The sequence below is a fragment of the Danio aesculapii genome, chromosome 7 (assembly GCF_903798145.1).
Source record: "Danio aesculapii chromosome 7, fDanAes4.1, whole genome shotgun sequence".
NCBI lineage: Eukaryota > Metazoa > Chordata > Actinopteri > Cypriniformes > Danionidae > Danio > Danio aesculapii.
In genome coordinates this window covers 33,763,010-33,787,383 of record NC_079441.1, presented here as the reverse complement: position 1 = coordinate 33,787,383, position 24,374 = coordinate 33,763,010, and the positions used below count along the sequence as shown (strand labels likewise).

Below are 24,374 nucleotides of genomic sequence, written 5' to 3'. Positions count from 1 at the left end.
TTCCTGCACCATCTTGTGGAGGCAAAAGCAACTGCTTTTAATCCAGATGTCTATTTCAGTGTTTTTTTCTTCCCCACCTCTCTTTAACATAATAATAAAAACAAACACACTGTCCGGTTACTGTGTATATATATAATATCTATATATTTATAGATTTCATTTTAGATCACTTAAAACACATACAGCGCGGTTACATTACAACAGATTTAACATTGCAGGCTGAGAGCGAGGTCTTTCTTAATACTAGATTTATCTGACCTCACAGACTCAGCTAATCATAAATATGATCAACTCCATAAATTATGTCAGCACAAACATTAGCACTAATTTACAAATAGGAAGTACACAATTCTCATTTTAACAAACAGACATAATGAAGAACCTATACACACACACACACGAAAGAAAGTATTTTAAGCATGAAAATCCCCAGTATTTCTCTCTTTTTCTTGTTTATAAGGATAAATCTATTGTGTCTTAATCGTGAAACACAAGCAAAACATTTCTTTAAATCAATCATAAATGCATGCTCATGTAATCCACATCACTGCATTGAAAAATGGCTTTACGCAATGTCTGCACTGCTTGTATTTCAAGAAAAAGCCTCACCGTCTACATTACCAGTCATTAACACTCATCAGATGAGGATACTGGATCCTCAGAGCATACCTTTATAATATGAACATGTACATTAATTGAAATAGTATGCAATGCTTAAATAATATTGATGGAATGTATGTTTTTCTAGAGTGACAGAGGAAGAGCATGACATAATAAGAGCTCTTTAGTTTTGTTTTGTTTTTCCACTTAAATATCATCAATCCTTCCGTGTTCCTGAATCTCCCTGCATTCTTTTACTTGTAAGGAGATGTGACTGGTGTTTTCCTCTAATAAACCCAAGAGTAAAAGGGGGATGGAAGCGGCATTGCTTTGTCTGTCAAACAGAAATGATTGTTCCTTTACTCTAATACAGACAATCACAAGGAAAGGTAAGAGTGGCGTAGTGCAAGAAACGGGGAGGAGACGGAATCATCTTTTTCAAACCTTAACTCAACAGAGCACAGAAAATACATGCCACGTGGATTATTTTTCAAGACTGTCATGAAGTACCATTAGAATATTGGAATGTAGTTGTCAATCTTAGCCCGGTGCCTTTGAGCGATGCACTCTGCAATCCACACAATGTTCCGGCACTCTTGCTCCTTCAACTTGACATAGGCGTAGAAAACACTGAAATGAAACTGATTCAGGAAGGCCAGCTTATTAAGCTTCACCTGCAAATACATAATATACATTTTGCTGTTAGAAAAGAACTTCCTGATTGAGCCACTAGCTGATTAAAAAAAAAAATACAGAATTACATAAGTCTTTCTCTCCTCGCTTTAAACTCACCTCATGTTCAAAAAAGCGATCCTCAAGGGTTTTGTCTCCTGGGTTACTGCCAGCACCCTCAAAAAGAAGCTTGTATTCCTGAAGCAACATGAGCTCAGTGTTAATGCTCAATTCACTCTCATGGCCAATTAAACTTAGCAGAAATAAACTTTGTGGACTTCACATACTATAATACAGATCTAAAGAGACACTTCACTCTAAACTAAACATTCTTGATAACTATTGTATTGTGCCATTTGTTTTAGGCCATTTTATGCCATTAATTATTAGGCCTGTCACGATATCTATTTCTTGTCGTACGATATATTGCACCAAATATATTGCGATAAACATTATTATTGTCGTTTTAAGACCATTTTATGCCACTCATTATATAATCTCAGATTGACAATATAATATCATGACAATACACTCCACCAAAAAACACATTATTTTGTTCTTCAGAATATTTCATTAAATTATAACCAGTTTAACAATTTAATAAGGTTAAAATTGGCATGCGATATCAGCTACTAGATTTATTTTCACTCGTCAGACACCCCCGTGATACTATACTATAGTCATTTACAATAAATACTATAGTGTTTTTTAACCATACTAACACGGAGACCTCCAATAGAGATAGAGATGTTGCACAATCAGCTAAAATGTAGTTAGAATTGTTTTTTATGTGGATGATATATATAAATATAATCATCACCAAAAATGATTGAGGTCATGTCTATGTGTTGTGCAAGAAGTCGATATATTGATTACTGTGACAGGCCTACCAATTATGTAACATAAAATTGGAAATAGACCCTTTAAACAAAACATTTAGACTTTGGCGACATCTTGTGGGGAAAGCAGTGAAATTTAAACCACACTGAACTGAACTTCAACTCTGAAAACAAGTACTGACTCAGTTTCAATTTACCAGAATCTTCTATGTTAAGCTGCTTTGACACAATCTCTATGTAAATGCGCTATAGAAATAAACATGAATTGAATTCAAAAGTTTATTTTTAATTAGCCTGTTTTTACATGGTACACTAAAACACAACAAAAATGATTTTGGATTGACTAAAATGTTATATCTATAGTATCTTTATACCTAAAACCTAAATATAAATCGACATGAGAAGCTAATGAGAGGGTATTTATTATTATTTCCGGACAGGAGTGATTGTCACCAGACATGAAGTGGCTTTCTAAAAAATTACATTGCATTTATTTTAAATCATTGTGTAAATCCATTCATAAGTGAAACCTTTTACGATAAACAAATTAAATTTGACGAATAAAATTGCTGTATACATTATACATATGTATACATTAGATTTATAGCAAGTTATGCTATCTGTTTACTTGCTCCACTTCATCCTATTATCAGAACTGTGGAGATTGCAGTCACTGTAGAGATTAAGCAAACACTAAATAATGCCTTGGAATTAATGTACATAAGCTGCCTGAGTCCAAACGGAGAGCAGACAAGATGACGGAGTAACCATGTTTGATTATTATGGGAATTGCACTTTTTTTTTTAAACATAACAGGCAATGTTTTAGGGTGCTGCCTTATTTCGTTCGGTTGAACCGCACTCGAGTTCGTTTTCCCTCTTGGTGAGGTTCGTTTGGGCAGGCGTGAATGTAGCAATCGCACTCGAGTGCGCACCAAAAGCAGAACAAAAAAGCGTACTGAGACCTGCTTGAAGAGGAGGAAAAATATTTGTTGACAGCGCTTTACCAACAGTTTTAAAAACAGAGAGAGAGGGAAAAAAACAGTACCTCGTTGGTAATATTTCTGGAAGATGATCATGTCGCAGTTTAGCTAAATTAATTTACGTCTCCTCCTAACGCCTTCGCCGATTGCAATGCATTAAAACATTGTTTTCCAGCTGCAGCTGCACTTAATTCTTGAAATGTATAGTTTGTCTAAATTGATGTATACAAACTTTATAGTATACTATGACCAGGGATACAATTAGCCAGTGCAGCAACATTTTGTGTCTGCCGGTTTGTTTACTTGCGGGAGTTTCATTGGCATTTTCCCGCATGTTAATTCTGACCAAATCGAAAAGCAGTTTCGGAAACGCGCTCAATAACGTCTGGCCAATGAGGGATGTGGATTTTGCCACACGACTGCATTTTGGTTCTTTTCAACTGGTTCAGACTAAAGCAATCAGTGTGGTGTGAAAAGGACCCAAAACGGCAGAAAAATGCTACAATGTATCATTTGTTGCCCTTGGTCCGAACCAAATGAACCGAACCACAGGTGTGAAAGCACCCTTATACAAGTTGATTGCAACAGGCCTAATATCATCTATGAAATGTTACTTACAGGGTAGTATTCAGCCACAGCTTTGACCTGCTCATAATCGTCAGCACGAGCGAGCTGCGCTAGGCCCTCTGGGTAGAGCTTGCCACAGTGAGGGAAAAGTTTAGCTCTGTCTTCTTTGGAAAGCTCCGTACCGAAGGAATTGATAGTAATGATGAAAGCTCTCCTGTCTGCCTCAAACTGATACACAAACAAATTTTCGTTTAGTTCCAATAAATCCTTCAAAGCATCAATTAAAATATGCATTAAAAAAAACAAACAGAGTCAATTAGATCACTCTCTAGTGGTATAGTTTACTCACTTCCAGAATTGGGCACATGGTGTCTGCGGTTGTGCCACCCAATGAGGTGCAGAACTTGTAGAAAGCTTCTAGGTAAGCCTGGAGGCAAAACAAAGAGATCAACCACAGTTCTTAATTTGACATTTAAATATCTTTATAAATAAAAGTCTCAGATATGGCACTGCCATCACATGCTGTGCTGGTAACATGCCCTTGAATGATGTTTTACTTCAAGTTGTATACTGTTCATATGATGTACAGTGTATATGATGTGTAATACATAGCGTAATTCTTTCTTGGGGACAACACTTAATTATTATTATTTTTATTTATGTTTTTTTAATCACAGAAATACCATTATATGTTTCCAGATATTTAAGAAACACGCTAAGTGAACGCATTTATCTTAACAATGCTAAAGTGAGTTTGGTTTGTTTTGGTGTCTTTAACCTGCCCACAGCCAGTTTACCCAATCATATTTCAGCACCCAGGGATGCCTTGGTAAAAAACACACTTTATTTAATTTCAGTCAGGAAGACTGCATCAGTGTATGCGGCCACAGACAAAAATAAAACAGCAGCAGCTTCCGAAATAAGACACAGATTTAACGTTATAAAAATCCACAATAGGTGGATATAGTATAAATATAACAAACGTAAACATTAGCTGAGTAGGCAACAGTGTAACAAAGTGTCCCAACAACCCTCAACGCACAAAATTCTACAGACAAGCAACATTTGCATGCAACACAACAGAAACATTTAAATACAGCCGTTCAAAAGACCAGAACAGTGCACTCCAATGAAATGGTAAGGCTTATAATCCAGTTAATATATATTAAACCTTTTTAACATTATTATTTTTTTAAATGTAACTGATATTTGTAGGTTTGAACTGTGTCACAGTTCAAACTATAACCTATGTTCATTTTATTTTCAAAATTTGGGGTAAACTATCTGCTGATGTTTTCAGCAAGGCAATAAATGTCACGTAAAGCGGTATTCAGACTCACATTTGTAGCATTTAACACTGAATAAAGTAAAACCAGTACCTCAGGTGATCATTGGCATAAAATTTTATGCAGTTGTTCAGCAGCAATTAATTGAAACCGTTTCTAAAATAGACATTTCGGGTGATGGTTAGGACAAAAACCCTTTTTAATATGGAAAGCTTTCCTTTTATCATGTGTCGTCGCTTGTAGCTAGAATACACTTGTAGCTTGCCTACGTTAGTGTTCTCAATCTGGCAGCCTGTGTTTGCAAGTCATCAGAGATGCGGTCAGGGGGAAAAAAGCGTTTTCATATTAGAGTGCAACACCTAATTCAACCACTAGGTGTCAATCTTACATACGGCACCTTTAAGTAGTCTTTGTACTGCATGTGAGATTCTGACCAACCCTTTGTCAGAGGCATTTTGTGTTTTTGATGTTTGTCTGAGGTTTTATTTATGTTTGGAAGTGTTGTCAAATCACTTGTCTTAACTGATGATTAACAATTTGGCTTTAAGCAGATAAGCATGTAGTTAAAGTTGTTATATTTTTATGTTGATTACTTATTTTTAAGACAAACATTTTGAGTTTAAGTTTATTATAGACTTTTTTATTTCCTGTTAATTCTAACATGAATCAATACACACTTAATTATCTGTAATTTATTGTACCACGCACAAAAGAGAGACAATACGAGACAATAGTATGTATTCTTCAGTTAATGAAATTGTAAAATATGGATGTTAAATCTGTAAATTACAGAAAAAGATGCCTGACAGCTACAGTACATTTAGCCAAACTGTGTATGTGGCCACAGTGTAAAAATTACCCACTACCCACTCATTTATGTAGAACTTCTGAGTAAATGTTTGATTAAGAATTTTGAAATAGTAAATAAACATTAATGAAATATTTTTAAAAAATAATTTATAAAAAAAAAAAAAAAAAAAAAAAAAAAAAAAAAAACGATAAATTATTTGCAAAAAAATGTAAAGTTCATACTTTCAAGCTTACAACTATCTCACCCTGCTGTTACTCACGCTTCTGTCTGTATTTTTGAGATTGTATTTTTTTGTATAGCATAATATGAAACGACAGACATTTTATTTTGTCAATTTGATATACTGTATATGGTAATACTGCACAGCCATAACATTTAAGAATTTGATCTGGTTAGTTTCCAACACACAAAACTGACCTTATAAAGTGTGTTGCGAATGATCTCAATGTTCATTTCATCCAAATCCTGCTCAGAGATACAGTCCTGAAAGAAAGCAGCTGAAACAAAGAGAAAGAGCCATTGACTATGATACAGAGATGAGCAGCTTGGTGTCATTTAGGACCATGTTTTTGAGTTGCTCTAAAACAAATCCTGAAAATTAGGGTTGGGTGATGTCGACCAATTCGGCATCATACGATGTCTAATGTGAAACATTGCGATGGATGCTGGCGTCGTCGTAGGCGGAGGTGAATTAATTATTTATGAATAATTAATTAATTCATTACGATTTAATTATTTGTAGCCTACCGTTTCAACTACCTGACCCGCATGGTCTTTGTTTTACCCATAACCAAATCATAAATAAATAAAAATAACTTGCACACAGATTACCACCTGTCAATAATTTTTTTTCCACGGGACTTTGACATGAATAGGCAGAGTGATATATGTCGCTATAGTGGCGTCAACAAACTTGGTCGGTAAAAAAGGTGCCCAACCAGAAGTATCTGAGGTTTTCACTAAAATTACTAAGTACAAGTGTGAAAGTGAAGGATTAAAGCAGTGTACTGACACTGTGACACGGTACCTGATAGATTCCGAAGAGTCGTTAGATAGAGACAAGATTAATTAAATATTGAGTTTAACAACTATAGGAAGGGACGAACAGGCTCACGTGATCCCATCCACATTATAGGGATGGCCGTTGAGCCCGTCTCATCCTTCAAGTTCCTGGGGACCCACATCTCAGAGGACCATTCCTGGACCACCAACAACTCCAGCCTGGTCAAGAAGGCTCACCAGCACCTATTTTTCTTGAGGTAACTTAAGAACAACCAGCTTTCATTAGCTGTCTTGGTGAACTTCTACCGCTGCACAATAGAAAGCATCATGACCAACTGCACTGCAGCTGGGTGGTAAAACTGCCCAACACATCACAAGGACCACACTGCCAGCCATAGAGGACATCCAGAAGAGACACTGTTTGCACCGAGCATGCAGTATTCTTAGGGACACCTCTCACCCTGCTCACAGACTGTTTACTCTCCTGCCTTCCGGCAGGCACTTTAGGCTCCTCCGGACAAAAACCAGCAGACTGAGGAACAGCTTTTCCCCAGAGCTGTCTCCCTTTTGAACTCTGCCCCTCACTGACTCTTTTGCCCCCCAATACACCCTCCACACTCCTCTAACTTATACTCCTCACAATCACTGCACTGTTTAACATTTGCACATTTAAAATTTGCACATATTCATTGAACTACATTGCACTGATTCATTTACTTGTACATACCTGTACATACCCACTGCACATGGACATTTCTAATTATGTACACACCGACTGTACATATACATTTGTAATTGTTTATCTATTTGCACACTTCTGATTACTAATAGCAACCTGTACATAAATTCATTTATTGTAAATCTGTTCATAGCTAATACAACCTGTATATAATGTTCATAGTACATCCATCTGTAAGTATTACCCTAGTTTTTCTATAACTGCACTTTATAACTGTATCCAACTTATAACTGTATCCTGCACTTGCTGCTATTGCACTGCTGGTTAGACCTAAACTGCATTTCGTTGCCTTGTACTTGTGTTATGACAATAAAGTTGAATCTAATCTAAATCTAATCTAATCTAATCTATTGTGAGACACAATCCAGTGGTACATCCTTAATGACCTGTCCGATGTGCACCGCTCTCTGGAGCTCAGACGAGCGCATGACAGCCTGTGTGGCCACGTGGTGTGCGTTTTCAGCAGACGGAGGGCTGTTCAGAAATGCTATGTAAAACAGTGTGGATGTGGATCATTTTCGTTCTAAAATGCCGTTTTAAAACTAAGACCTATTACTGTAAAAGGGGCCTAAGTGTGTATTTTTTGTGAGCGGGTTTGCGACGGGGGTGGGGCAGAGGATCAGCGATGCTGGCTCAGCATCGAGTTGTCTATCGGCCATCGGCAATGGACGATGGCATCGTCTATCGGCCCAACCCTACTGAAAATAAGTCACTTGCAACTCAGCACCTTCCTCTAGCCACAAAACACAAAGTGAATGGGATTGATGTAGTTCATGTCAGATTGTATTACCAAGTGGTGTATCCACAAGGATGGCATTATAAAGCTCTGCTGGAGTCTGGGCGATGTTAACGGCCTCCATCTGTTCAAAGCTGCCAAGTGGGTGGCACTTGGGCACCAGCTCTGAAATGGCCCGCTGATGCAGAGTTCCAGTGATCAGTAGGATGACGTTGTCAATCATATAGCTGTATCTGAAAAACAGAGGTTAAAAAAAGCTCAATAGATGGTCATGAGAGGTGGAATATTTCAAAACAACGATTAGTTAAAAATACAGCTGAGAAAGTTTCTTGGTGATTGGTATTTACTATAGTCCATGCTGTAATTTTGTAAACTGCTGAGTGTTATAATTCATGTTTATTTCTATAGCACTTATACAATGTAGATTGAGTCAAAGCAGCTTAACATTGATGAAGTTCTGGTAAATTGAAACCGCGTCAGTCCAGTTTTCAGAGTTGAAGTTCAGTTCAGTGTAATCTAAATGTCACTGCTGAAAGCCCAAACACTGAAGAGCAAATCCATCGATGCGCAGTGACAATATTTAAGTGTACTCACGTGATGAAATCCATGAAGCTGGCCAGAGGCTCGTAAGACTGGTTCCTCATATGGCGGAACTCAACCACCATCTTCTCTTTCAGCTTGTCATCAATGACAGATACAGTAAGAGGGGAGGCTTCATTGGCCAGGAAGCTTCCATAGTCAGTGCTCTGCAAGTGAAGCTTCAGGTCTGAAGAGCAAAAAAGAACATTTTTAAAAAGCTTTTAAGTTTAAACTCAAATCCTTATTAGTCAATACTAAAGGATTATGTTCTCGCAGTGAAGTGACAAAACTAAAAATTCCAAATGACACTTGCCACTGATTCTTAAAAGGGAGAAACAAAGTTTTATTTAATTATCAACACAAAAAATAAACTACATTAACTACCTTTAATGTACAAGACTTTTAATGTAAAAGGAAAAAATTATAATAATAATTATAGTTTAGCAAATCTCAAAAAGTGATTTGATCTTGTGAATTTTAAAAAAAAATGCAATGGAAAACAAGTAAATTAATTCTATTTAAAGGACTAGGTTCTCAAAGTGATTTCTATATTCATCACAAAAACGTTTTACACAATTTCCAGTTCCCTAAAACACAGGCTAAAAAATTCCAAATGAGTCACTTGCCACTGATTCTTAAAGAGAGAAACAAAATTCAATTTTAAAAAAGCAAAAGAATCTACATTACCTACATTTACAAGAACATACATTTAAAATGCAAACAAAAAAGGCAAACCGGTAACTTAAATCAAAACTGGTTGAAGGAGAATCTGTCGTCCTACATAAATTACGTCATAACATCACATGACAAGTACCTCCATGAATTAGATCAGAGGGTTTTCACTTGAATAAATAAATGAAAAAAAAACATTATCTGTTTGTTTATACCACTGCTATAAAACACTCAAACTGTATTAAAGACGTGCCATAACAATTTAAATGTGACGTTGAAATCAGACCCTTTAAAGTCTTGATAACCCCTCTGTCATGTTAAAGTGAGACCCTTCAATCAATACAACATCGTATTTAAAATAAAATGAGGTCGTCGTTTGTAGGGCTCATGTGCGATCATGTAAAATAAACTAGTGAATAATCATCAGAAAATGAAGCTAACGTACGTTAATTGTAACTTACTTTAGTCTGACAGTTGACTAGCAAAGAAACGCTATTTCAAATTTATAAAACAGAGTAACGTTATCAACAAATCATAAAGATCACAGGACGTATACATGTTTACATAAAATCTAGCCAGAGAAAGATTAAGAATATAACGTTAATGTCCTATATTATTTGAAAATAATGATCTGGATGATTTGTGCTAGCTAAGGAAACAAGCTAGCTCACATTAGCTGTGTAACATCTAACGCTATATAACTGATGGGTGTTACCATATCAGTGATAAAATACCTTTTTGAATCGTTAAACAATTGTACGCGGAAATGTCGAGAATAAAAATTTAAAAATGATAGAGATGAGCTAACGTAACGTTAGCAGCCAACATACACCTTCGTCTCACCTTCCAGAGTTTCACACTGAACGAGGTTCAAATAATCCGCCTGAGATAAAATGCCAGCCTTAAAACCTCTCACCAGCCCCTCTAGATAGCCATTATCAACATTAAAATATAATTCAGAGAAAGGCATGGTGAAAAATTGGTCTGCTAGTTAAAGAGAACGATATCTGCAGCTCTGTATCGAAGTGCTGAATGAACCTGCTGTCCGATTCGCCAATGAACAATTCTTCAGAGTCGGATCTTTTTCAATTTCACAAAACAGGTCTGGACGGTTCAGTGGACAGTGCTACAAATAGGATTCCAGGAGTGTTTACAGCTGTTTATAGCAGTTAAAAATATTTTATACAATGGGTTTAATAAATATATTGATAGAAATGCAATAAAATATGTAGCCTAAGTGGAAATTGTATTAGGCCTCATTGGAATGTTATTAGACAAACTGTATTTTCAAAAATATCAATTGTAAACTTGATCTGAGGTGTTAAAAATATATTGGGACACTAAAATAAATCCACAAAAACATCAGTTTGGCTATTAAAAAAATAAAAATAAAATAACACATCATAATCTAGAAATGTTACATGTATGCATATGCTGTTTGGCTAGGAGATATAAAACGTTTGTGAAATAAAACCTTTTGTCAGCCTTTTTACCTGTATCAACAAAAACAGCACGTCTTCCAAAACAAATGTAACGCGTATTAAATTGATTGAAGCAAGAATCATTTTGAAGAGGGAATCTTTCAAATGAATTGCTCGAAAGAACCGATTTGCGAAAACGATGCGGACTTGCATTAGCTGAATGAAGGAACTCGTGAATACCCGGATGAAGCCACACAGACTCATGTGACCAAACATCTGACCACCAAACCTTAAACGCTGATCTCAGACCAGCTCTACACAATCATCTATAAGGACGAAGCAACTGGAACATGACCTGAAATTAAAGGTCCTGCACGTTTAAATTGTTGTTTGAAATCATTTGAACGTAAAACGTTCAACAAGTGATTTTTCTGAATTATTTGGCTTTATTTTCAGGATTCGCCTATACAATAGAGCCTACTTAAATTAATAGGCCTTCTGTATGTTTTCCTCCATTAATTTAAAGGCACTAGCTTTTAAAGAGAAGCACTTTGTGTGTTTAGTGCAATAGGCTATGCTATAAATGGAGAGGCCTGACCAAATGATCCTGTTCCCCAGAGGATTAATTAATGTAGCCTACATTTCCACATGAAGCATGAATAGATTTCTGTGAAGTCACTAAATTCTGTTGGCTGCACAATTAAATGTTGATAAAATGTCTTCCAGCATAAACGCTCTGTCCATTATTTCTTCAAATGTGCCATTTATATGTTCCAGAGAACAGGATATGAACTGAAATCATCTTAATTCAGTATTAGATGGCTAAAAGCATGTTGTTAAAAATAGCAGCAAATAGGCTATTTGTTGATGAGAAATTGTCTGGTGACAAGCTTAACAGACACACACACACACAATTTATTTAATTTAAATAGAGAGATTTACCTGTCTTTTTATACTGATCTTTAAATGTACTACGTTGACTTAACCTGTTTGTTTTATACAAGAATGTCCTCTGAATAATACATAGGTTTCTGTTAATTGCACGTTTTATTTGTATCTTATAAACAATTCAGGCCAATCTGACCCTATGGGGATAAGTGAATATCTAACTCAATAAACAATTTATTTCCTCAATAAATGGATGCTACTGCGTCATCAGCACTAAAAGAGCAAGCTGGAGTCATCAGCTGATTGTGGATGTATTAGATGTATTATGAAGCATTTAATGGTGAGTACTGAGCATTAACTTTATGGAAGCAGGAAATAAAAACTTAGTTAGTCACAACTATAAATGCATTTACCAAATAGGATTTGTTCCCCCTTGTTTAACAGGACTAACCAAACATTTCCATGTCAGATTTCTGGAGCTAAATATCAACAATTCAGAAGCAACAAAATCTGTAACAATGAAATGTAATTTCTTAAAATGGTTAAAAGTTGAAATATACACATTTATGTCCAGATGTAAAGTTTTCCTTCTCAAAACAATTATCTTATTTGATCCACTTTCCTTCAGTCACCACAGCAGAATGTATCCCCATTTACTTTTGCATACAGTATGTTTTATGCGGTGTATGCTCTTTTAGCCACAATCCGAAATACAGCAAATTAATTATTATTTCAAATTTTTATATATTTTTTTGCAGTTTAGTATAACTATTTCTATTTATTAAATTCAGATTTATTTATATATATATATATATATATATATATATATATATATATTTTTTTTTTTTTTTTTTTTTTTTTTAATTTATTGAGTTTTTTGCATTTACAATTTAAAGCATTACATTACCCCTACCCTACCACAACCACTGCATTGAAAGATAAGGGAAAAAATAAAATAAATAAATAAACAAAATATATCATTCCAGAGCTTGACAGTGAGAAAACAGAGTGCACCATATTTGTTCAGTCCATATGTTATCATTTAACATGAGAGGCTTGGCAACATCTGAAAAAAGGAATATACAAAAGAGGTGCATCTTAATACAAAATGAATAAATTAAAAAAATACAAATTTAATTAATAATAATAATAAATAATTACTCTTGAATCCTCTTGAATCACAAAACCTTCCAGATATATCAAAGTTAACAGTGAGGCAATACATTGTCATATTTTTAGTCAATATTTTATCATTTGACATGAAGAGTTTTATAACATCCAAAGAGTACAAAATAGAAAAACATAGAAAAAAAATATATATATATAACTATATATATATATATATATATATATATATATATATATATATATATATATATATATAGAACAATATTTATTGTAAAGGCCAGGGAGTTCTTCAAAGTATTTATTAAAGGAGGACCGTTTGACTTGCGTTTTGAGTATCGAATCATGTATTTAATCTTTTCCAATTTGATTTTTATCCTTAAGAACCATTTTATTATTGTTACTATATTTAAATTATAACAATAATAATAATTCATACTTTTTGTCCAGTAAATACTGGAATTACCCAAAACTGACAGAAAATTGATATTACTAAAGCATTTTCTTTGAGATAAATGCTGTTTTTTACTTCCTATTTACCAAAAAATCCTTATATATATATACAAATATATATACAAATCATCCAACATAATAAGTGTTACTGTACAAATATCCTAATTCTTTTACCTTACACTCCCCCTAAACTTTACCCCCACACAAAGTTTCAAAATACATTTATTATGATTTCTGAGTTGTTTTGCTCGTGCACCTATAGAATATTACCCACAAGGTAAAGCATTACTACAGTGTAACTATATCAATATATACTGCTCTTGTCCTGTGTTGATGAGTTGAGTGCATGTGTTTGTGTTGAGTTAAGTGGCTGTGCCAGGCACTATAGAGACCCCTCCTCCATCCTCTGATCAGGACCATGTGTCCCTCACCTCCCTCCTCAAGGAGCTCTATAAATCCAGGAGTCCCGTGAAGACCCTCAGCCTGGGACGTGAGCGCTACAGGTACGTAAAACAAACAAGACTGACACATCTGCATGTGCAAAAATACATACATCCACATGTATGTATGAGATATGTGAATCTGTTTTTTCTTCCCTAAACTCTTATTTTCAGTGAATACATCCAGATCACGGCTTAAGTTTATCTCTTTTTTTTTGAGTCTGAGTGATTATGATGCTGAACACAGTGATCTTTGGCTGGTTTTTGGTGAATGTCTTGGTGATGGCTTCTCATCCAAACCTGAGACGCAGAGAAAACTCGTTCATTCTATCATCTGACACAGGTAAGTCTAGATCAACCTGCTCATTTTTAATTATAACAATCGAGTGTGAATTGATACAGTACAAATTGTCATACAAAGGGAATGTTTTATTTGAATTTTATTATTCATTTTATACACTTTCTTGAACAAAGGGTGTGTATACAGAAGGTTTTTCCATGAAAAATAAGATGATTGGACATTGTTCAATAGTTTTAGTCAATTTTAATAAACTTTTTTTGGTTCGCTTCAAATTTTGAATGCTGTATATAAAACAATTATTCAGAGAGAGACATCATTTAAAGCAAGATACCATTTAAATTTTGAGTTTCATTACTGTTGTTACTATTTTCGCGGGGACGTTTGTTCAACACATCACTCTTTTGGTCTTAAATTGGGAGTGAGATTATCTATCATATATGTTTTGATCATTATTTGATCATTATATGATTATAGATGTTTGTAAACAACAATATCAATACTGAACTGTGTGAATCCCATGTAGCATAATGTACTGAATGAATTTCAAATTGATATAATGGACTGATGTTGAACTCTTTTGTTTATGAAACACTTGTTTTATACATCATAGACTCACTGCCTGAAATGGAGCACCTTGAAATAAACTCAGCAGAAGAAAAGATACTAGAAGACCTTGAAGCATATGATGAGGTGGTTTACTGGCATTTATCAAACACAATTTAATATCGAATGACTCACAGATTGCATAGTCTACATTTTAGCAGTGTATGTCTTGGATGTTCGGATCTAGTCGAACATGGCATTAGACTGAATAAAAGTCTTAAAAATAAGAGTCTTAATTGAGTTTAATCTTCATCAAAGCACTTGTGACCGTAGTAAGCACCTTAAAGGGACAGTTGACCGAAAATTTAAAATTCTATCATCATTTACGTATGATTCATTTGTCACAAACTTATTTGAATATTTTATTAATATTAAAGATATTTTGAAAAATGATGAAAACCTGTACTCATTGACTTCCATGGTATTTGTTTGTCCTACTATGGAAGTCAATGATTACAGTTTTTTAACATTTTTCAAAGAAACTCTTAAAGGTTTTAAACCACAGGAGCTTATGCGAATTGTGAGTACATTTTCATTTTTGTGTGAACTACCCCTTAACTGTCTATAATGGGAATATCTCCCAAAAATAAATAGGCCTAAATAGATGTTTCAATAATAAAGACATAAAACAAATAATACTGATAAAACAAATAAACGCAAAATGAAATATTGTTATGTAGCCCTGAAGCTATACTGGAGCCCTACTGTGCTAATCTACAACAGTGTCCTCTGTAAAGGTGAAATAATGTTGTTTCTCTTTTTGTTGCCATAACACAGGATCTGGGCAAAGCTGTCCATCTGCAAAGAAGAGGCACACGCTCCCCGAGCCGCTGTATCCCTCATCAACAGTCCTGTCTGGGTCATCATCTGCCCTGCTGCAACCCCTGCGACACCTGCTACTGCCGCTTCTTTAAGGCCTTCTGTTACTGCCGCAGCATGGACAACACCTGCAAAAACGAATATGCATAGAGACAAGTTCTGCCTTCAAATAGCAAATGGTAGCATTATATTTAAAACGTATAAAGCTACTGAATGTATTTGTGGACAGTCCAATCATACAGACTCACACTATCCACAGAGAAGTTTGTGTAATAATAGAGAAGCACAAAGCATAGAGTGCACCATTTGCTGCGGTTTTAAGGTGTAATTTAATTGCAATATTATTTACTCAAATGTTGTCTTAAATATTTTGTATATATGCATTCAATAAACTTTGATTATTGCAATTGTGTGTTAACTGAAAGAGCTATAAATGATGACAACACACCAATATCAAAATAGAAATGGATATAAATGCATATACAATGGGTTGTGAGAAATGTGCCTTATAAATACAATGAAATTATTAGTATTGGTATATATTATTAAACAAAAGCAAATAAAACACAATGTAATGTTGTAAAAGGAAAGAATAGTGAAAATTCTAAAATTAACAAATTTTATTAAAGTGAGAAAAAAAACAGGCGACGCAGTGGTGCAGTAGGTAGTGCTGTCGCCTCACAGCAAGAAGGTCGCTGGTTCGAGCCTCGGCTGGGTCAGTTGGCGTTTCTGTGTGGAGTTTGCATGTTCTCGTGGGTTTCCTCCAGGTGCTCCGGTTTTTCCCCACAGTCCAAAGACATGCGGTACAGGTGAATTGGGTAGGCTAAATTGTCCATAGTGTATGAGTGTGAATGAGTGTGTGTGGATGGGTTGTGGCTGGAAGGGCATCTGCTGTGTAAAAACGTGCTGGATAAGTTGGCGGTTCATGCCGCTGTGGCGACCCCAGATTAATAAAGGGACTAAGCCGAAAAGAAAATGAATGAACGAATGAATGAGAAAAAAACAGATTAATATTACCTTTAATGTAATGTTATTTAATGTAATGTTAAATGTATAGCATACTGTGTGCTTCTAAAATTGAAAACTTCATCCTATAGTGAAAATGACTATTGTGTGAAAAAGCAGTGAAAAAGCTAAAATAGTGTAACAATGATTGTATAACATTTTGAATATCCTTTTGTACACTCTTCAAAAAGGTATTGATGGTTGCCTCAAAATCCAAAGAATCATTTATCATTCACCTAAAAGATTATTGAAAACAGAAAAGATCATTTAGATCAATAAAATGGTCTTCACATGAAGAACATTTGTTCTGTTAAGGACTGAACGCTTTTTTAACCAAAAATGTTCTACTGTGTTTCAAATATGGTTTGCACCAGTTTTTTTGCAAAGTTCTGAAACATCAAACAATACTGCCCTACAAAGACAGTCTAAACCTTAAAACTGAAAAAAAATAACAGGCAGTCAAACATTTTGTGGGTAGATTAATGGATCTTATTTCTATGAAACAAGAGTCACAAATGTCACAAAGCCCATTTCTGACCTTAACTCAATTTTGACTAAATGTGTAGTTGCTGCATTTTGCCTTTAGATGGCAGAATAAGGTCATACAAATGTGTGCTTTATTTGAATCTGTCATGAAAATAGTGTTGCACTTGATAACTTAATGTGATATTAGTATCACAAGCATATCTGTGGCCAAAGCCCTTATGAGTTTGTATTATTTGACAGTAAATTACTATTTAACACATCCGTAATATTGTTGTGGAAGACTTGCCTCAGGTAATTCTGTTGTTTTAATTAATTTAAGTTGTTTTTTGATGTTCAGTGAATGAACCCCACACTGTAAAACCCAACAGTCAACTTTATTAAATGAAATGAGTGTAGTTAACCCAAAATTTACAGTAAGTTAATTCTACTCATACGAAAAAGAGTTTTTAACTCTTTTTGAATTTAATGAGTTAATTAAATACCTCATAACTTCAACTTAAATGCAGTAAGTTCACAGTACTCATATAGATTAGTTATTTAACTCAAATGGTTTGTTGCAATCGTTTCCTTTAAGCGGTTTGAGTTGCCTTAACTTACTGTGTTTTACAGTACTCAGCTGGTTTGAGATCTCTTTATTTATTGGGATTTACTGTGCTCAAATTGCTTCGTTTACTCAAATAGATTAAGTTCACAGTACTCATTAGGATTAGTTTTTAAACTTAAATGATTTGTTGCAATTGGTTTGCTCAAATGGCTTGAGTTACCTTAACTTTTTGGGTTTTACAGTGCAGTTTTTTGTTTAACAGGTTTACTTTTTACAAAGCATCATTTTACAAAAGGTGCAAGCATCACTGCATCACCTCTTATTGAAACCCTTATTTGAACAGTGCAGAATAATTCCTAAAATTGTGGTATAAGAATTAATTTGTCTATATGAAATATGATTAATAAAATATATTTTCTAACATGCAACCTTTATAATAATTAATGCAACAAAACTGAATCAAAGTTCATGTCATATAAGTTTATTGATGACAGGATTCATTGCTGCTTTAGTTGGAAGCAATGGTCTGGTCAACCCAAGCACGGAGTTTGGTGACGCGGGCGTAGACGGCAGGAGTGGAGGTGGAGCAAGTGCTGCTGCCCCAGGACACAATACCAACCAGAGTCCAGACTCTGTTGTTCTCACACACCAGAGGACCACCAGAGTCACCCTGGAAAACAAAGACAGTGTGTGATCAAACAATCAAGCAGAAATTACAATAATAGTCAAATCTGTTCATTCGGGAGCTCACCATGCAAGAAGAGACACCAGATGCTCCAGCACAGATCATCAGATCAGTGATGTTGCTTCCCCAGTAACGCTTGCAGTCATCATTGGTCAGCAGAGGCAGAGCGGCCTGCTGGAGCAGGGGAGGAGTATCGGGAGCTGAAAGGACAGATTGGCAGCATTTTAAAAGCTTTCTACATACAACCACACAAACACACACACACAAAACAAGTGATGACAGCGATTGAGCCTTCTACACAATCTTTGTAGATGCTGATTTGAAAATATATGCAAACACTATTTAAAAAATTTTAATTAAAGGAGACTCTGAAACTCACCATTGTATCTGGTCAGGCCCCATCCAGAGGTCACACACTTCATGCCGCCGGGGAAGTTGTCGTTGGTCTCAGCGAGACACACAGGAGACACGTGAGTGTTGATCTTAGCAGGAGTGGCCAGCTTGATCAGCAGAATATCATTGTTGATGGTGAAGCTGTTGTAGTTAGGATGCTTGATGGACTGTTGGGAAGAAGATACAGACACATTGGCGTTCAGGTTTTTAAGTAATCTTTGAGAATGCTCTTCTCACTTTTCTATCAAAATTCCCGCACATACTAGTTCAGGATATGTTCGTGCATTTCACATTATTAAAATAAACACTCTCCACTGGCATCATTCCACAAAATTCCTTCTTTTCCACAAAAGGTTCTTTAGATTGGAAAAGGGTTATTTAGATCATTAAAATGCTTCCCATTCTGAGAAATTAATGGTTCTTTTAGGAGCTGCGGATTGAAAGGTTCTCTGAGGAACCAAAATGATTCATCTATGGAATCGCTGCAATTTTCTGTTTCTTTATTTCTTTATTTTTAGAGTGCAACTAAGAATATGTGCTGCCACTGCTATATCTTCAGTGAAAAGTAGATGTATTACCTAATGAATGTGAGTGTGCCATCTATATTGTGATACAAGTTCTATGATGTAATTGAAAGAAACAAACTAATGAGTCCTGTGAGACAGTTCTACTTACTAATGCAATTGGATGACTTGTTGAAGCTGGCCACACACTTAAACCTTTTAAGTCTACATTTTGGCCCATTTTGCTCCACCAAGTGTTCAGGGGACTGGTCTGGTTCTACACTTGTCACAAAGGACTTAAAATCCATAAAATCTTCAACTGAGTTTATTGTTTATTTTATTTACAGCTCCTCATGAAGTCAAAGCATTGTCCCAATCATTATTATCAACAATTTCTATTATATGTGATTGAATCAATCGTTTGTATCTATAATTGTCATGTTGTCATTGATTGGAGCCAAGCACAAAATTTGCTTTACCATCTTTTTTAATTCTTTTACTTCTCTTTTGTTTTTTCCTTAAATAGGAAACAATGGCAGCCTCGTAAAACTATAGCAAAGTCATGATAGAGATACTCTACTACTTACATGATAGAGATAACTACTACTTAGTTGCTAAAAAAAATATGTTAAATATACTCTACATATATTTTTCATAATCAATAACAAAATATTGAATGTACTGGTGTAGTGATACTAGTGAATTAAGATCCTGTAGAAATACATGATTCTGTAGAATTCTGCAGGAAGAGAATCAATAAAATAAAAGATTTTGACTGTACACACCTTTCCAACGGCAATGGTCTGAATGGCCTCAGCATTGGACGAACGATCATGCTCACCCAGGATAACACGGTGAGAGGTTCTGTAAAAAGAATACATGACATATTTTCTCATTACTCAAAACCTTTGGCAGCAGTATAGGTTACCTGTATATTAAAATTAAAACCACAAAATAATTCAAACTCACATGCATTCCCAAGTTTTCCCAATACATTGTGAAGTTCTAAGTTTAATTTGTAATGCTGTCTTACCTGACGTTGCAGTGAGCAGCAGTCACAACCCAATTCTCATTGATCAGGGAGCCTCCGCAGAAGTGGAAGCCGGTGGAGTCCTGAAATAAATCAATTAAAATATGCTAAACTGATAAATGCTTAGAGTTTACAGTTACTAATATACCGCTTTTACCTGCAGAGACACCTGCCAGGGCCAGGAGTGAGGACGAGCCTCCTCACCATTCACAATCCTGGCGTAGCCGGTAATAACAGGAGGGATGGCAGGAACGCCACAGCCTGACAGAACAAAAAATGACACCAAAGCAATTTAAAAGATTTATACATCCTTAGAACTGTTTGCTAAAAGTTGGCCAAGCTTAAAAGCTAGCATAAAAGTAACAGAGGATTATACCATAGGCTGCACCAAAGAAGGCGAGACAGGAGAGGATCCACAGGAAGGCCATTGCTGCAGTTGAATGATGTTCACTTCTCTGTGGGCTTTATATATTCAGTCCTCTGGACATCTTATCTCGCTACTGTGGGACATTGTGCACCTTTCAAGCATTTTTTATTTTTTTTTCACATTTGATAATGCCCCCTCCTTCTGGTGGCTTTAAATCTGCTGTAGCCTTTCATCAATCAAATAGATTTACCTCTATGCATTTGACCGCAACTCAAACTGAAAGCTGACATATTGAGTTCATGCATTTCTTAGTATTTTTAGACCTTTCTCTAGTGTTAGTGCATAAGTAACACCTATATATACAGTTTGTAAAATCTATATGGCATTTGGGGCAAAGGGACAATTAAAAATAGTTTTAATTCTGTCATCATTGACTCTGCCGTTACTTGTTTCAAGCCTTTATGAGTTTCTTTCTTTTGTTAAACACAGAGCAAGATTCCATTGATTTCCATGGTATTTGTTTTTCCTACTATCAAAGTCAACGGTTAGAGGCTTTCAGCTTTCTTCAAAATATCTTTTTTGTTTGTTCATCAGAAAAATGAAACTAAAGGTTTCAATGCACATGAGGGAGGGTAAATGGTGATGTTATACTCATTTCTCTTTAATTCACTCAAATAGCTAAAATTGATTTAATACTGGGTTCAGAATATGAAGCAAAACTTTTATAAGGAAAACTATAGGAAGAGTGGAAACCTTCATGTTACATGAATGATTACAGTTAATTAAATCTGTTTGGTGGAAATGACTATTTCACGTTGCACAATATCTCTGTTAAATAGCCTGTGCAAAAAAAGTAACATTTCATATGTTTTTATTTGTTACGTGAGCTTATAGATTTCAGCTCTCTCTTAATATGTCTTGTGTAACATGCATTTTACAAAACGTGCTGAATGGAATAACCCTGACCTGATTGGCTGTATATTTTCATCCATAATGATAAAACTGTTTTCCTAGTTTCAAGGTCTCTGTGTCACATCTGCACTCATTCCCAGCTCGTGTAAATCTCTTCATGTAGGCTTTCTGCTTTTTTTGTGCAGCATCATGTACAGTAAAATAGATGTATGTAAACTACCAATCCCTGTTTGGGATAATAGAGATTTCATAGTTGAGTATGTGGTAATGCATATCAACTCAGCATTTATTTGGCAATAATACGGGAAAAAATAACTATGTTGTGAAATATTATTACAGTTAATAAAAACTACACTGTAAAAAAAATTGTTTTACTTTTTCTTTCCAGCTGCTGGGGTACCGAAAAAAAAAACGTAAAATAGCGGTCATTAAATTACAGACATTTACCATAAAATAACAGACAGTAAATTACAGAAATTTACTTAAATTTCTTTTAAATTCATGTAATTTACTGTCTGTTATTTTTCGGTAAATGGCTGTAATTTAACAGCCATTATTTTACTTTTTTCCAGCACCCCAGCTGGATAATGGATTTCTATATATTTTCCTATTTATATATTCCTATTTCTATATATTTTAAAATGTCATTGATTAATCTGATGACAAAGCTTAATTTTCATCATTATTACTCAAGTCTTTGTAAAATTTCATTCTAACATTTATTCTAAACTGTTACACTTTGTAATAATGTTTCATTAGCTGATGTGAGTTAATGTATTTACTAAAATGAACTAAGCATGAACAATACTTAATCGGGGTTCAATATTTACTAATACATTAATAAAATCCAAAGGCATGCTTGTTAACATTATTAGCTAATACGCAGTGAGTTAACATGAAATAACAATGAACAACTTTATTTCCATGAACTAACATTACCAATGATTAATAAGTACTTTAATAAAGGTATTGTACATTGTTTGTTCGTGTTAATAAATTAACATTAACACAAATGTGTTCATCATTGAGAATAAAATAAATGTTACTCATTCAGTTTTCGTCAAGATGGGTTTTGACAAAACAAAAAAGTCTAAACATGTACTATGTGCGTATATCCCAACAACGTATAATTTTATGCATTTTTGCATTAAATAAATGCATTTAATTGTATACTGTTGTGTTTTATAACATTGCCAAATTTCTAATATTATGACATTTATTTTAGAGACAAGCAACTGAGCTTGGTAGACTATGTTTTATTCATAAGTCATTTGCATTCATTTTCAGATTTATATTTATTCATGTGGTGCTCATCCAAACAGGATGAATAGCATGGAATGGCAAATACAGCAACCTTAGTGATTTACTCCAGGGAAGCTGGCAATATGCTAAGAAAGCATGGGCTGAATTGAAGAACAGACAGACAGTGGAGAACTATTAATTCAATGTTTTCAATGATTTTTGAAAAGTTTAAATTGCATTGCTGTCTGGAATACTTGATTCTGATTGGTCAGTCATGTCATGTTATGTAAGGCATAAAGTATACATCCAGGCGGATGTTATCAAAGAATAAAGCCTAACAGGGCTTTATTCTGCAAAAACAATTGCCTTTATGAAGTTTAAAGCGCTTATAACATGGGTACCTGCAACAAAACTAAATGATTAGACAGAAAACATTTTTCTGATCCATAATAGTTCCACAAAATTCATTTGTGTTGAGACAACATGAAGGAGACACGGTGCAGGAAGGTCGCTGGTTCGAGCCTTGGCTGGGTCAGTTGGCATTTCTGCGTGGAGCTCGTACTGTATGCTCTCCCCGTGTTGGCGTGGGTTTCCTGCGGGTGCTCTGGTTTCCCCCACAAGTCCAAAAACATGTGGTATAGGTGAATTGGGTAAGCTAAAATTGTCCATAGTGTATGTGTGTGAATAAGTGTGTATGGACGTTTCCCAGAGATGGGTTGCAGCTGGAAGGGCATCCACTGTGTAAAACAGATGCTGGATAAGTTGGCGGTTCATTCTACTGTGGCGACCCCAGATTAATAAAGGGACTAAGCCAAAAAGAAAATGAATGATTGACAACATAAAGGAGTTAAGTTAGTGTTTACAAATTTAAGTAAATGGAACATAAAACAATTAGGTTGACCCCCAAAAACTCAAGAATTGTGTTGTTTCAGCTCATTTATAATAAATAGTTTGAACAAACAGCTAACATAATTTTTAGTGCATATTCAATGACAGTCAATATATGATTTGAAGAACCTGGATGAGACTGTTTTATTCGTTTCAGCGGTTGTTTTCTGGGAATGACATAATTTGGATGTTGGATAAGGATGTTGTGACTGTCCAATCACAATCAAGTAATCCAGACTACAATCCCAGATGACCATGGCTGAAACTAATAGGCTCATATGGATATTTTGAATCATCTTGACCATCAGTGAGTATTCACATCAATGTAAATGCTTGTTTGTCCCCACCACTGTTATTGACTGTTGTGACTGAATAAAACAGGTTGGTGTATGCTCCATTCAGTTGTTTTTGTTTCAGTAAGCTTTGCATTTAGTTAAAGTATTAACAAACTATTATGGCTCTGATTGTTATAATGACTATATGCAATGGAATTGTTGGAATCAAGTGTCAAGTTTCTGTGGTTGTATTTGAATATTCCAATGCGATTCAAAAAATTTGTTTCTCCATTCTAATGCACTCCTTTCAATGGTTTTAAATATAAACACACGCTTGATGGATGTGTGTGTGTGTGATCATTACTCTCTCATCTCACTTCTTTTGAAGCACATATTTTTCAAATTATTCCTGAGTGTTACGTCTCACGTTTTCAGAAGCAAAGATAGGTTGGGTATGAATGAGCCCTTTAGAGTGGTTCACAGTAATGTGCTAAAAATCAGCAGCTATA

General features: G+C 35.0%; 3 protein-coding genes across 3 annotated transcripts; 1 reads left to right on the top strand and 2 right to left on the bottom strand.

Annotated features, from left to right (window-relative positions):
• Positions 1 to 1,059: 1,059 nt before the first annotated feature.
• Positions 1,060 to 10,538, bottom strand: atp6v0d1 (ATPase H+ transporting V0 subunit d1). The gene is made up of 8 exons (XM_056461765.1): positions 10,329 to 10,538; positions 8,829 to 9,000; positions 8,289 to 8,467; positions 6,175 to 6,254; positions 4,010 to 4,087; positions 3,712 to 3,888; positions 1,393 to 1,470; positions 1,060 to 1,274 (listed from the first exon to the last, which is right to left on the bottom strand). The coding sequence occupies exons 1-8, from the start codon at positions 10,453 to 10,455 to the stop codon at positions 1,113 to 1,115; spliced, it is 1,053 nt and encodes a 350-aa protein (XP_056317740.1). The 5' UTR covers positions 10,456 to 10,538; the 3' UTR covers positions 1,060 to 1,112.
• A 3,460-nt stretch (positions 10,539 to 13,998) lies between these two features.
• On the top strand, positions 13,999 to 15,856 carry agrp (agouti related neuropeptide). The gene is made up of 3 exons (XM_056462867.1): positions 13,999 to 14,155; positions 14,724 to 14,803; positions 15,494 to 15,856. Exons 1-3 carry the CDS (start codon positions 14,044 to 14,046, stop codon positions 15,683 to 15,685), a joined length of 384 nt encoding a protein of 127 aa, XP_056318842.1. The 5' UTR covers positions 13,999 to 14,043; the 3' UTR covers positions 15,686 to 15,856.
• A 2,173-nt stretch (positions 15,857 to 18,029) lies between these two features.
• On the bottom strand, positions 18,030 to 20,657 carry LOC130232079 (chymotrypsin A-like). Its single transcript, XM_056461764.1, has 7 exons — positions 20,558 to 20,657; positions 20,339 to 20,442; positions 20,185 to 20,264; positions 19,937 to 20,015; positions 18,635 to 18,815; positions 18,322 to 18,455; positions 18,030 to 18,240 (listed from the first exon to the last, which is right to left on the bottom strand). The coding sequence occupies exons 1-7, from the start codon at positions 20,607 to 20,609 to the stop codon at positions 18,079 to 18,081; spliced, it is 792 nt and encodes a 263-aa protein (XP_056317739.1). The 5' UTR covers positions 20,610 to 20,657; the 3' UTR covers positions 18,030 to 18,078.
• Between the last annotated feature and the right edge of the window lie 3,717 nt (positions 20,658 to 24,374).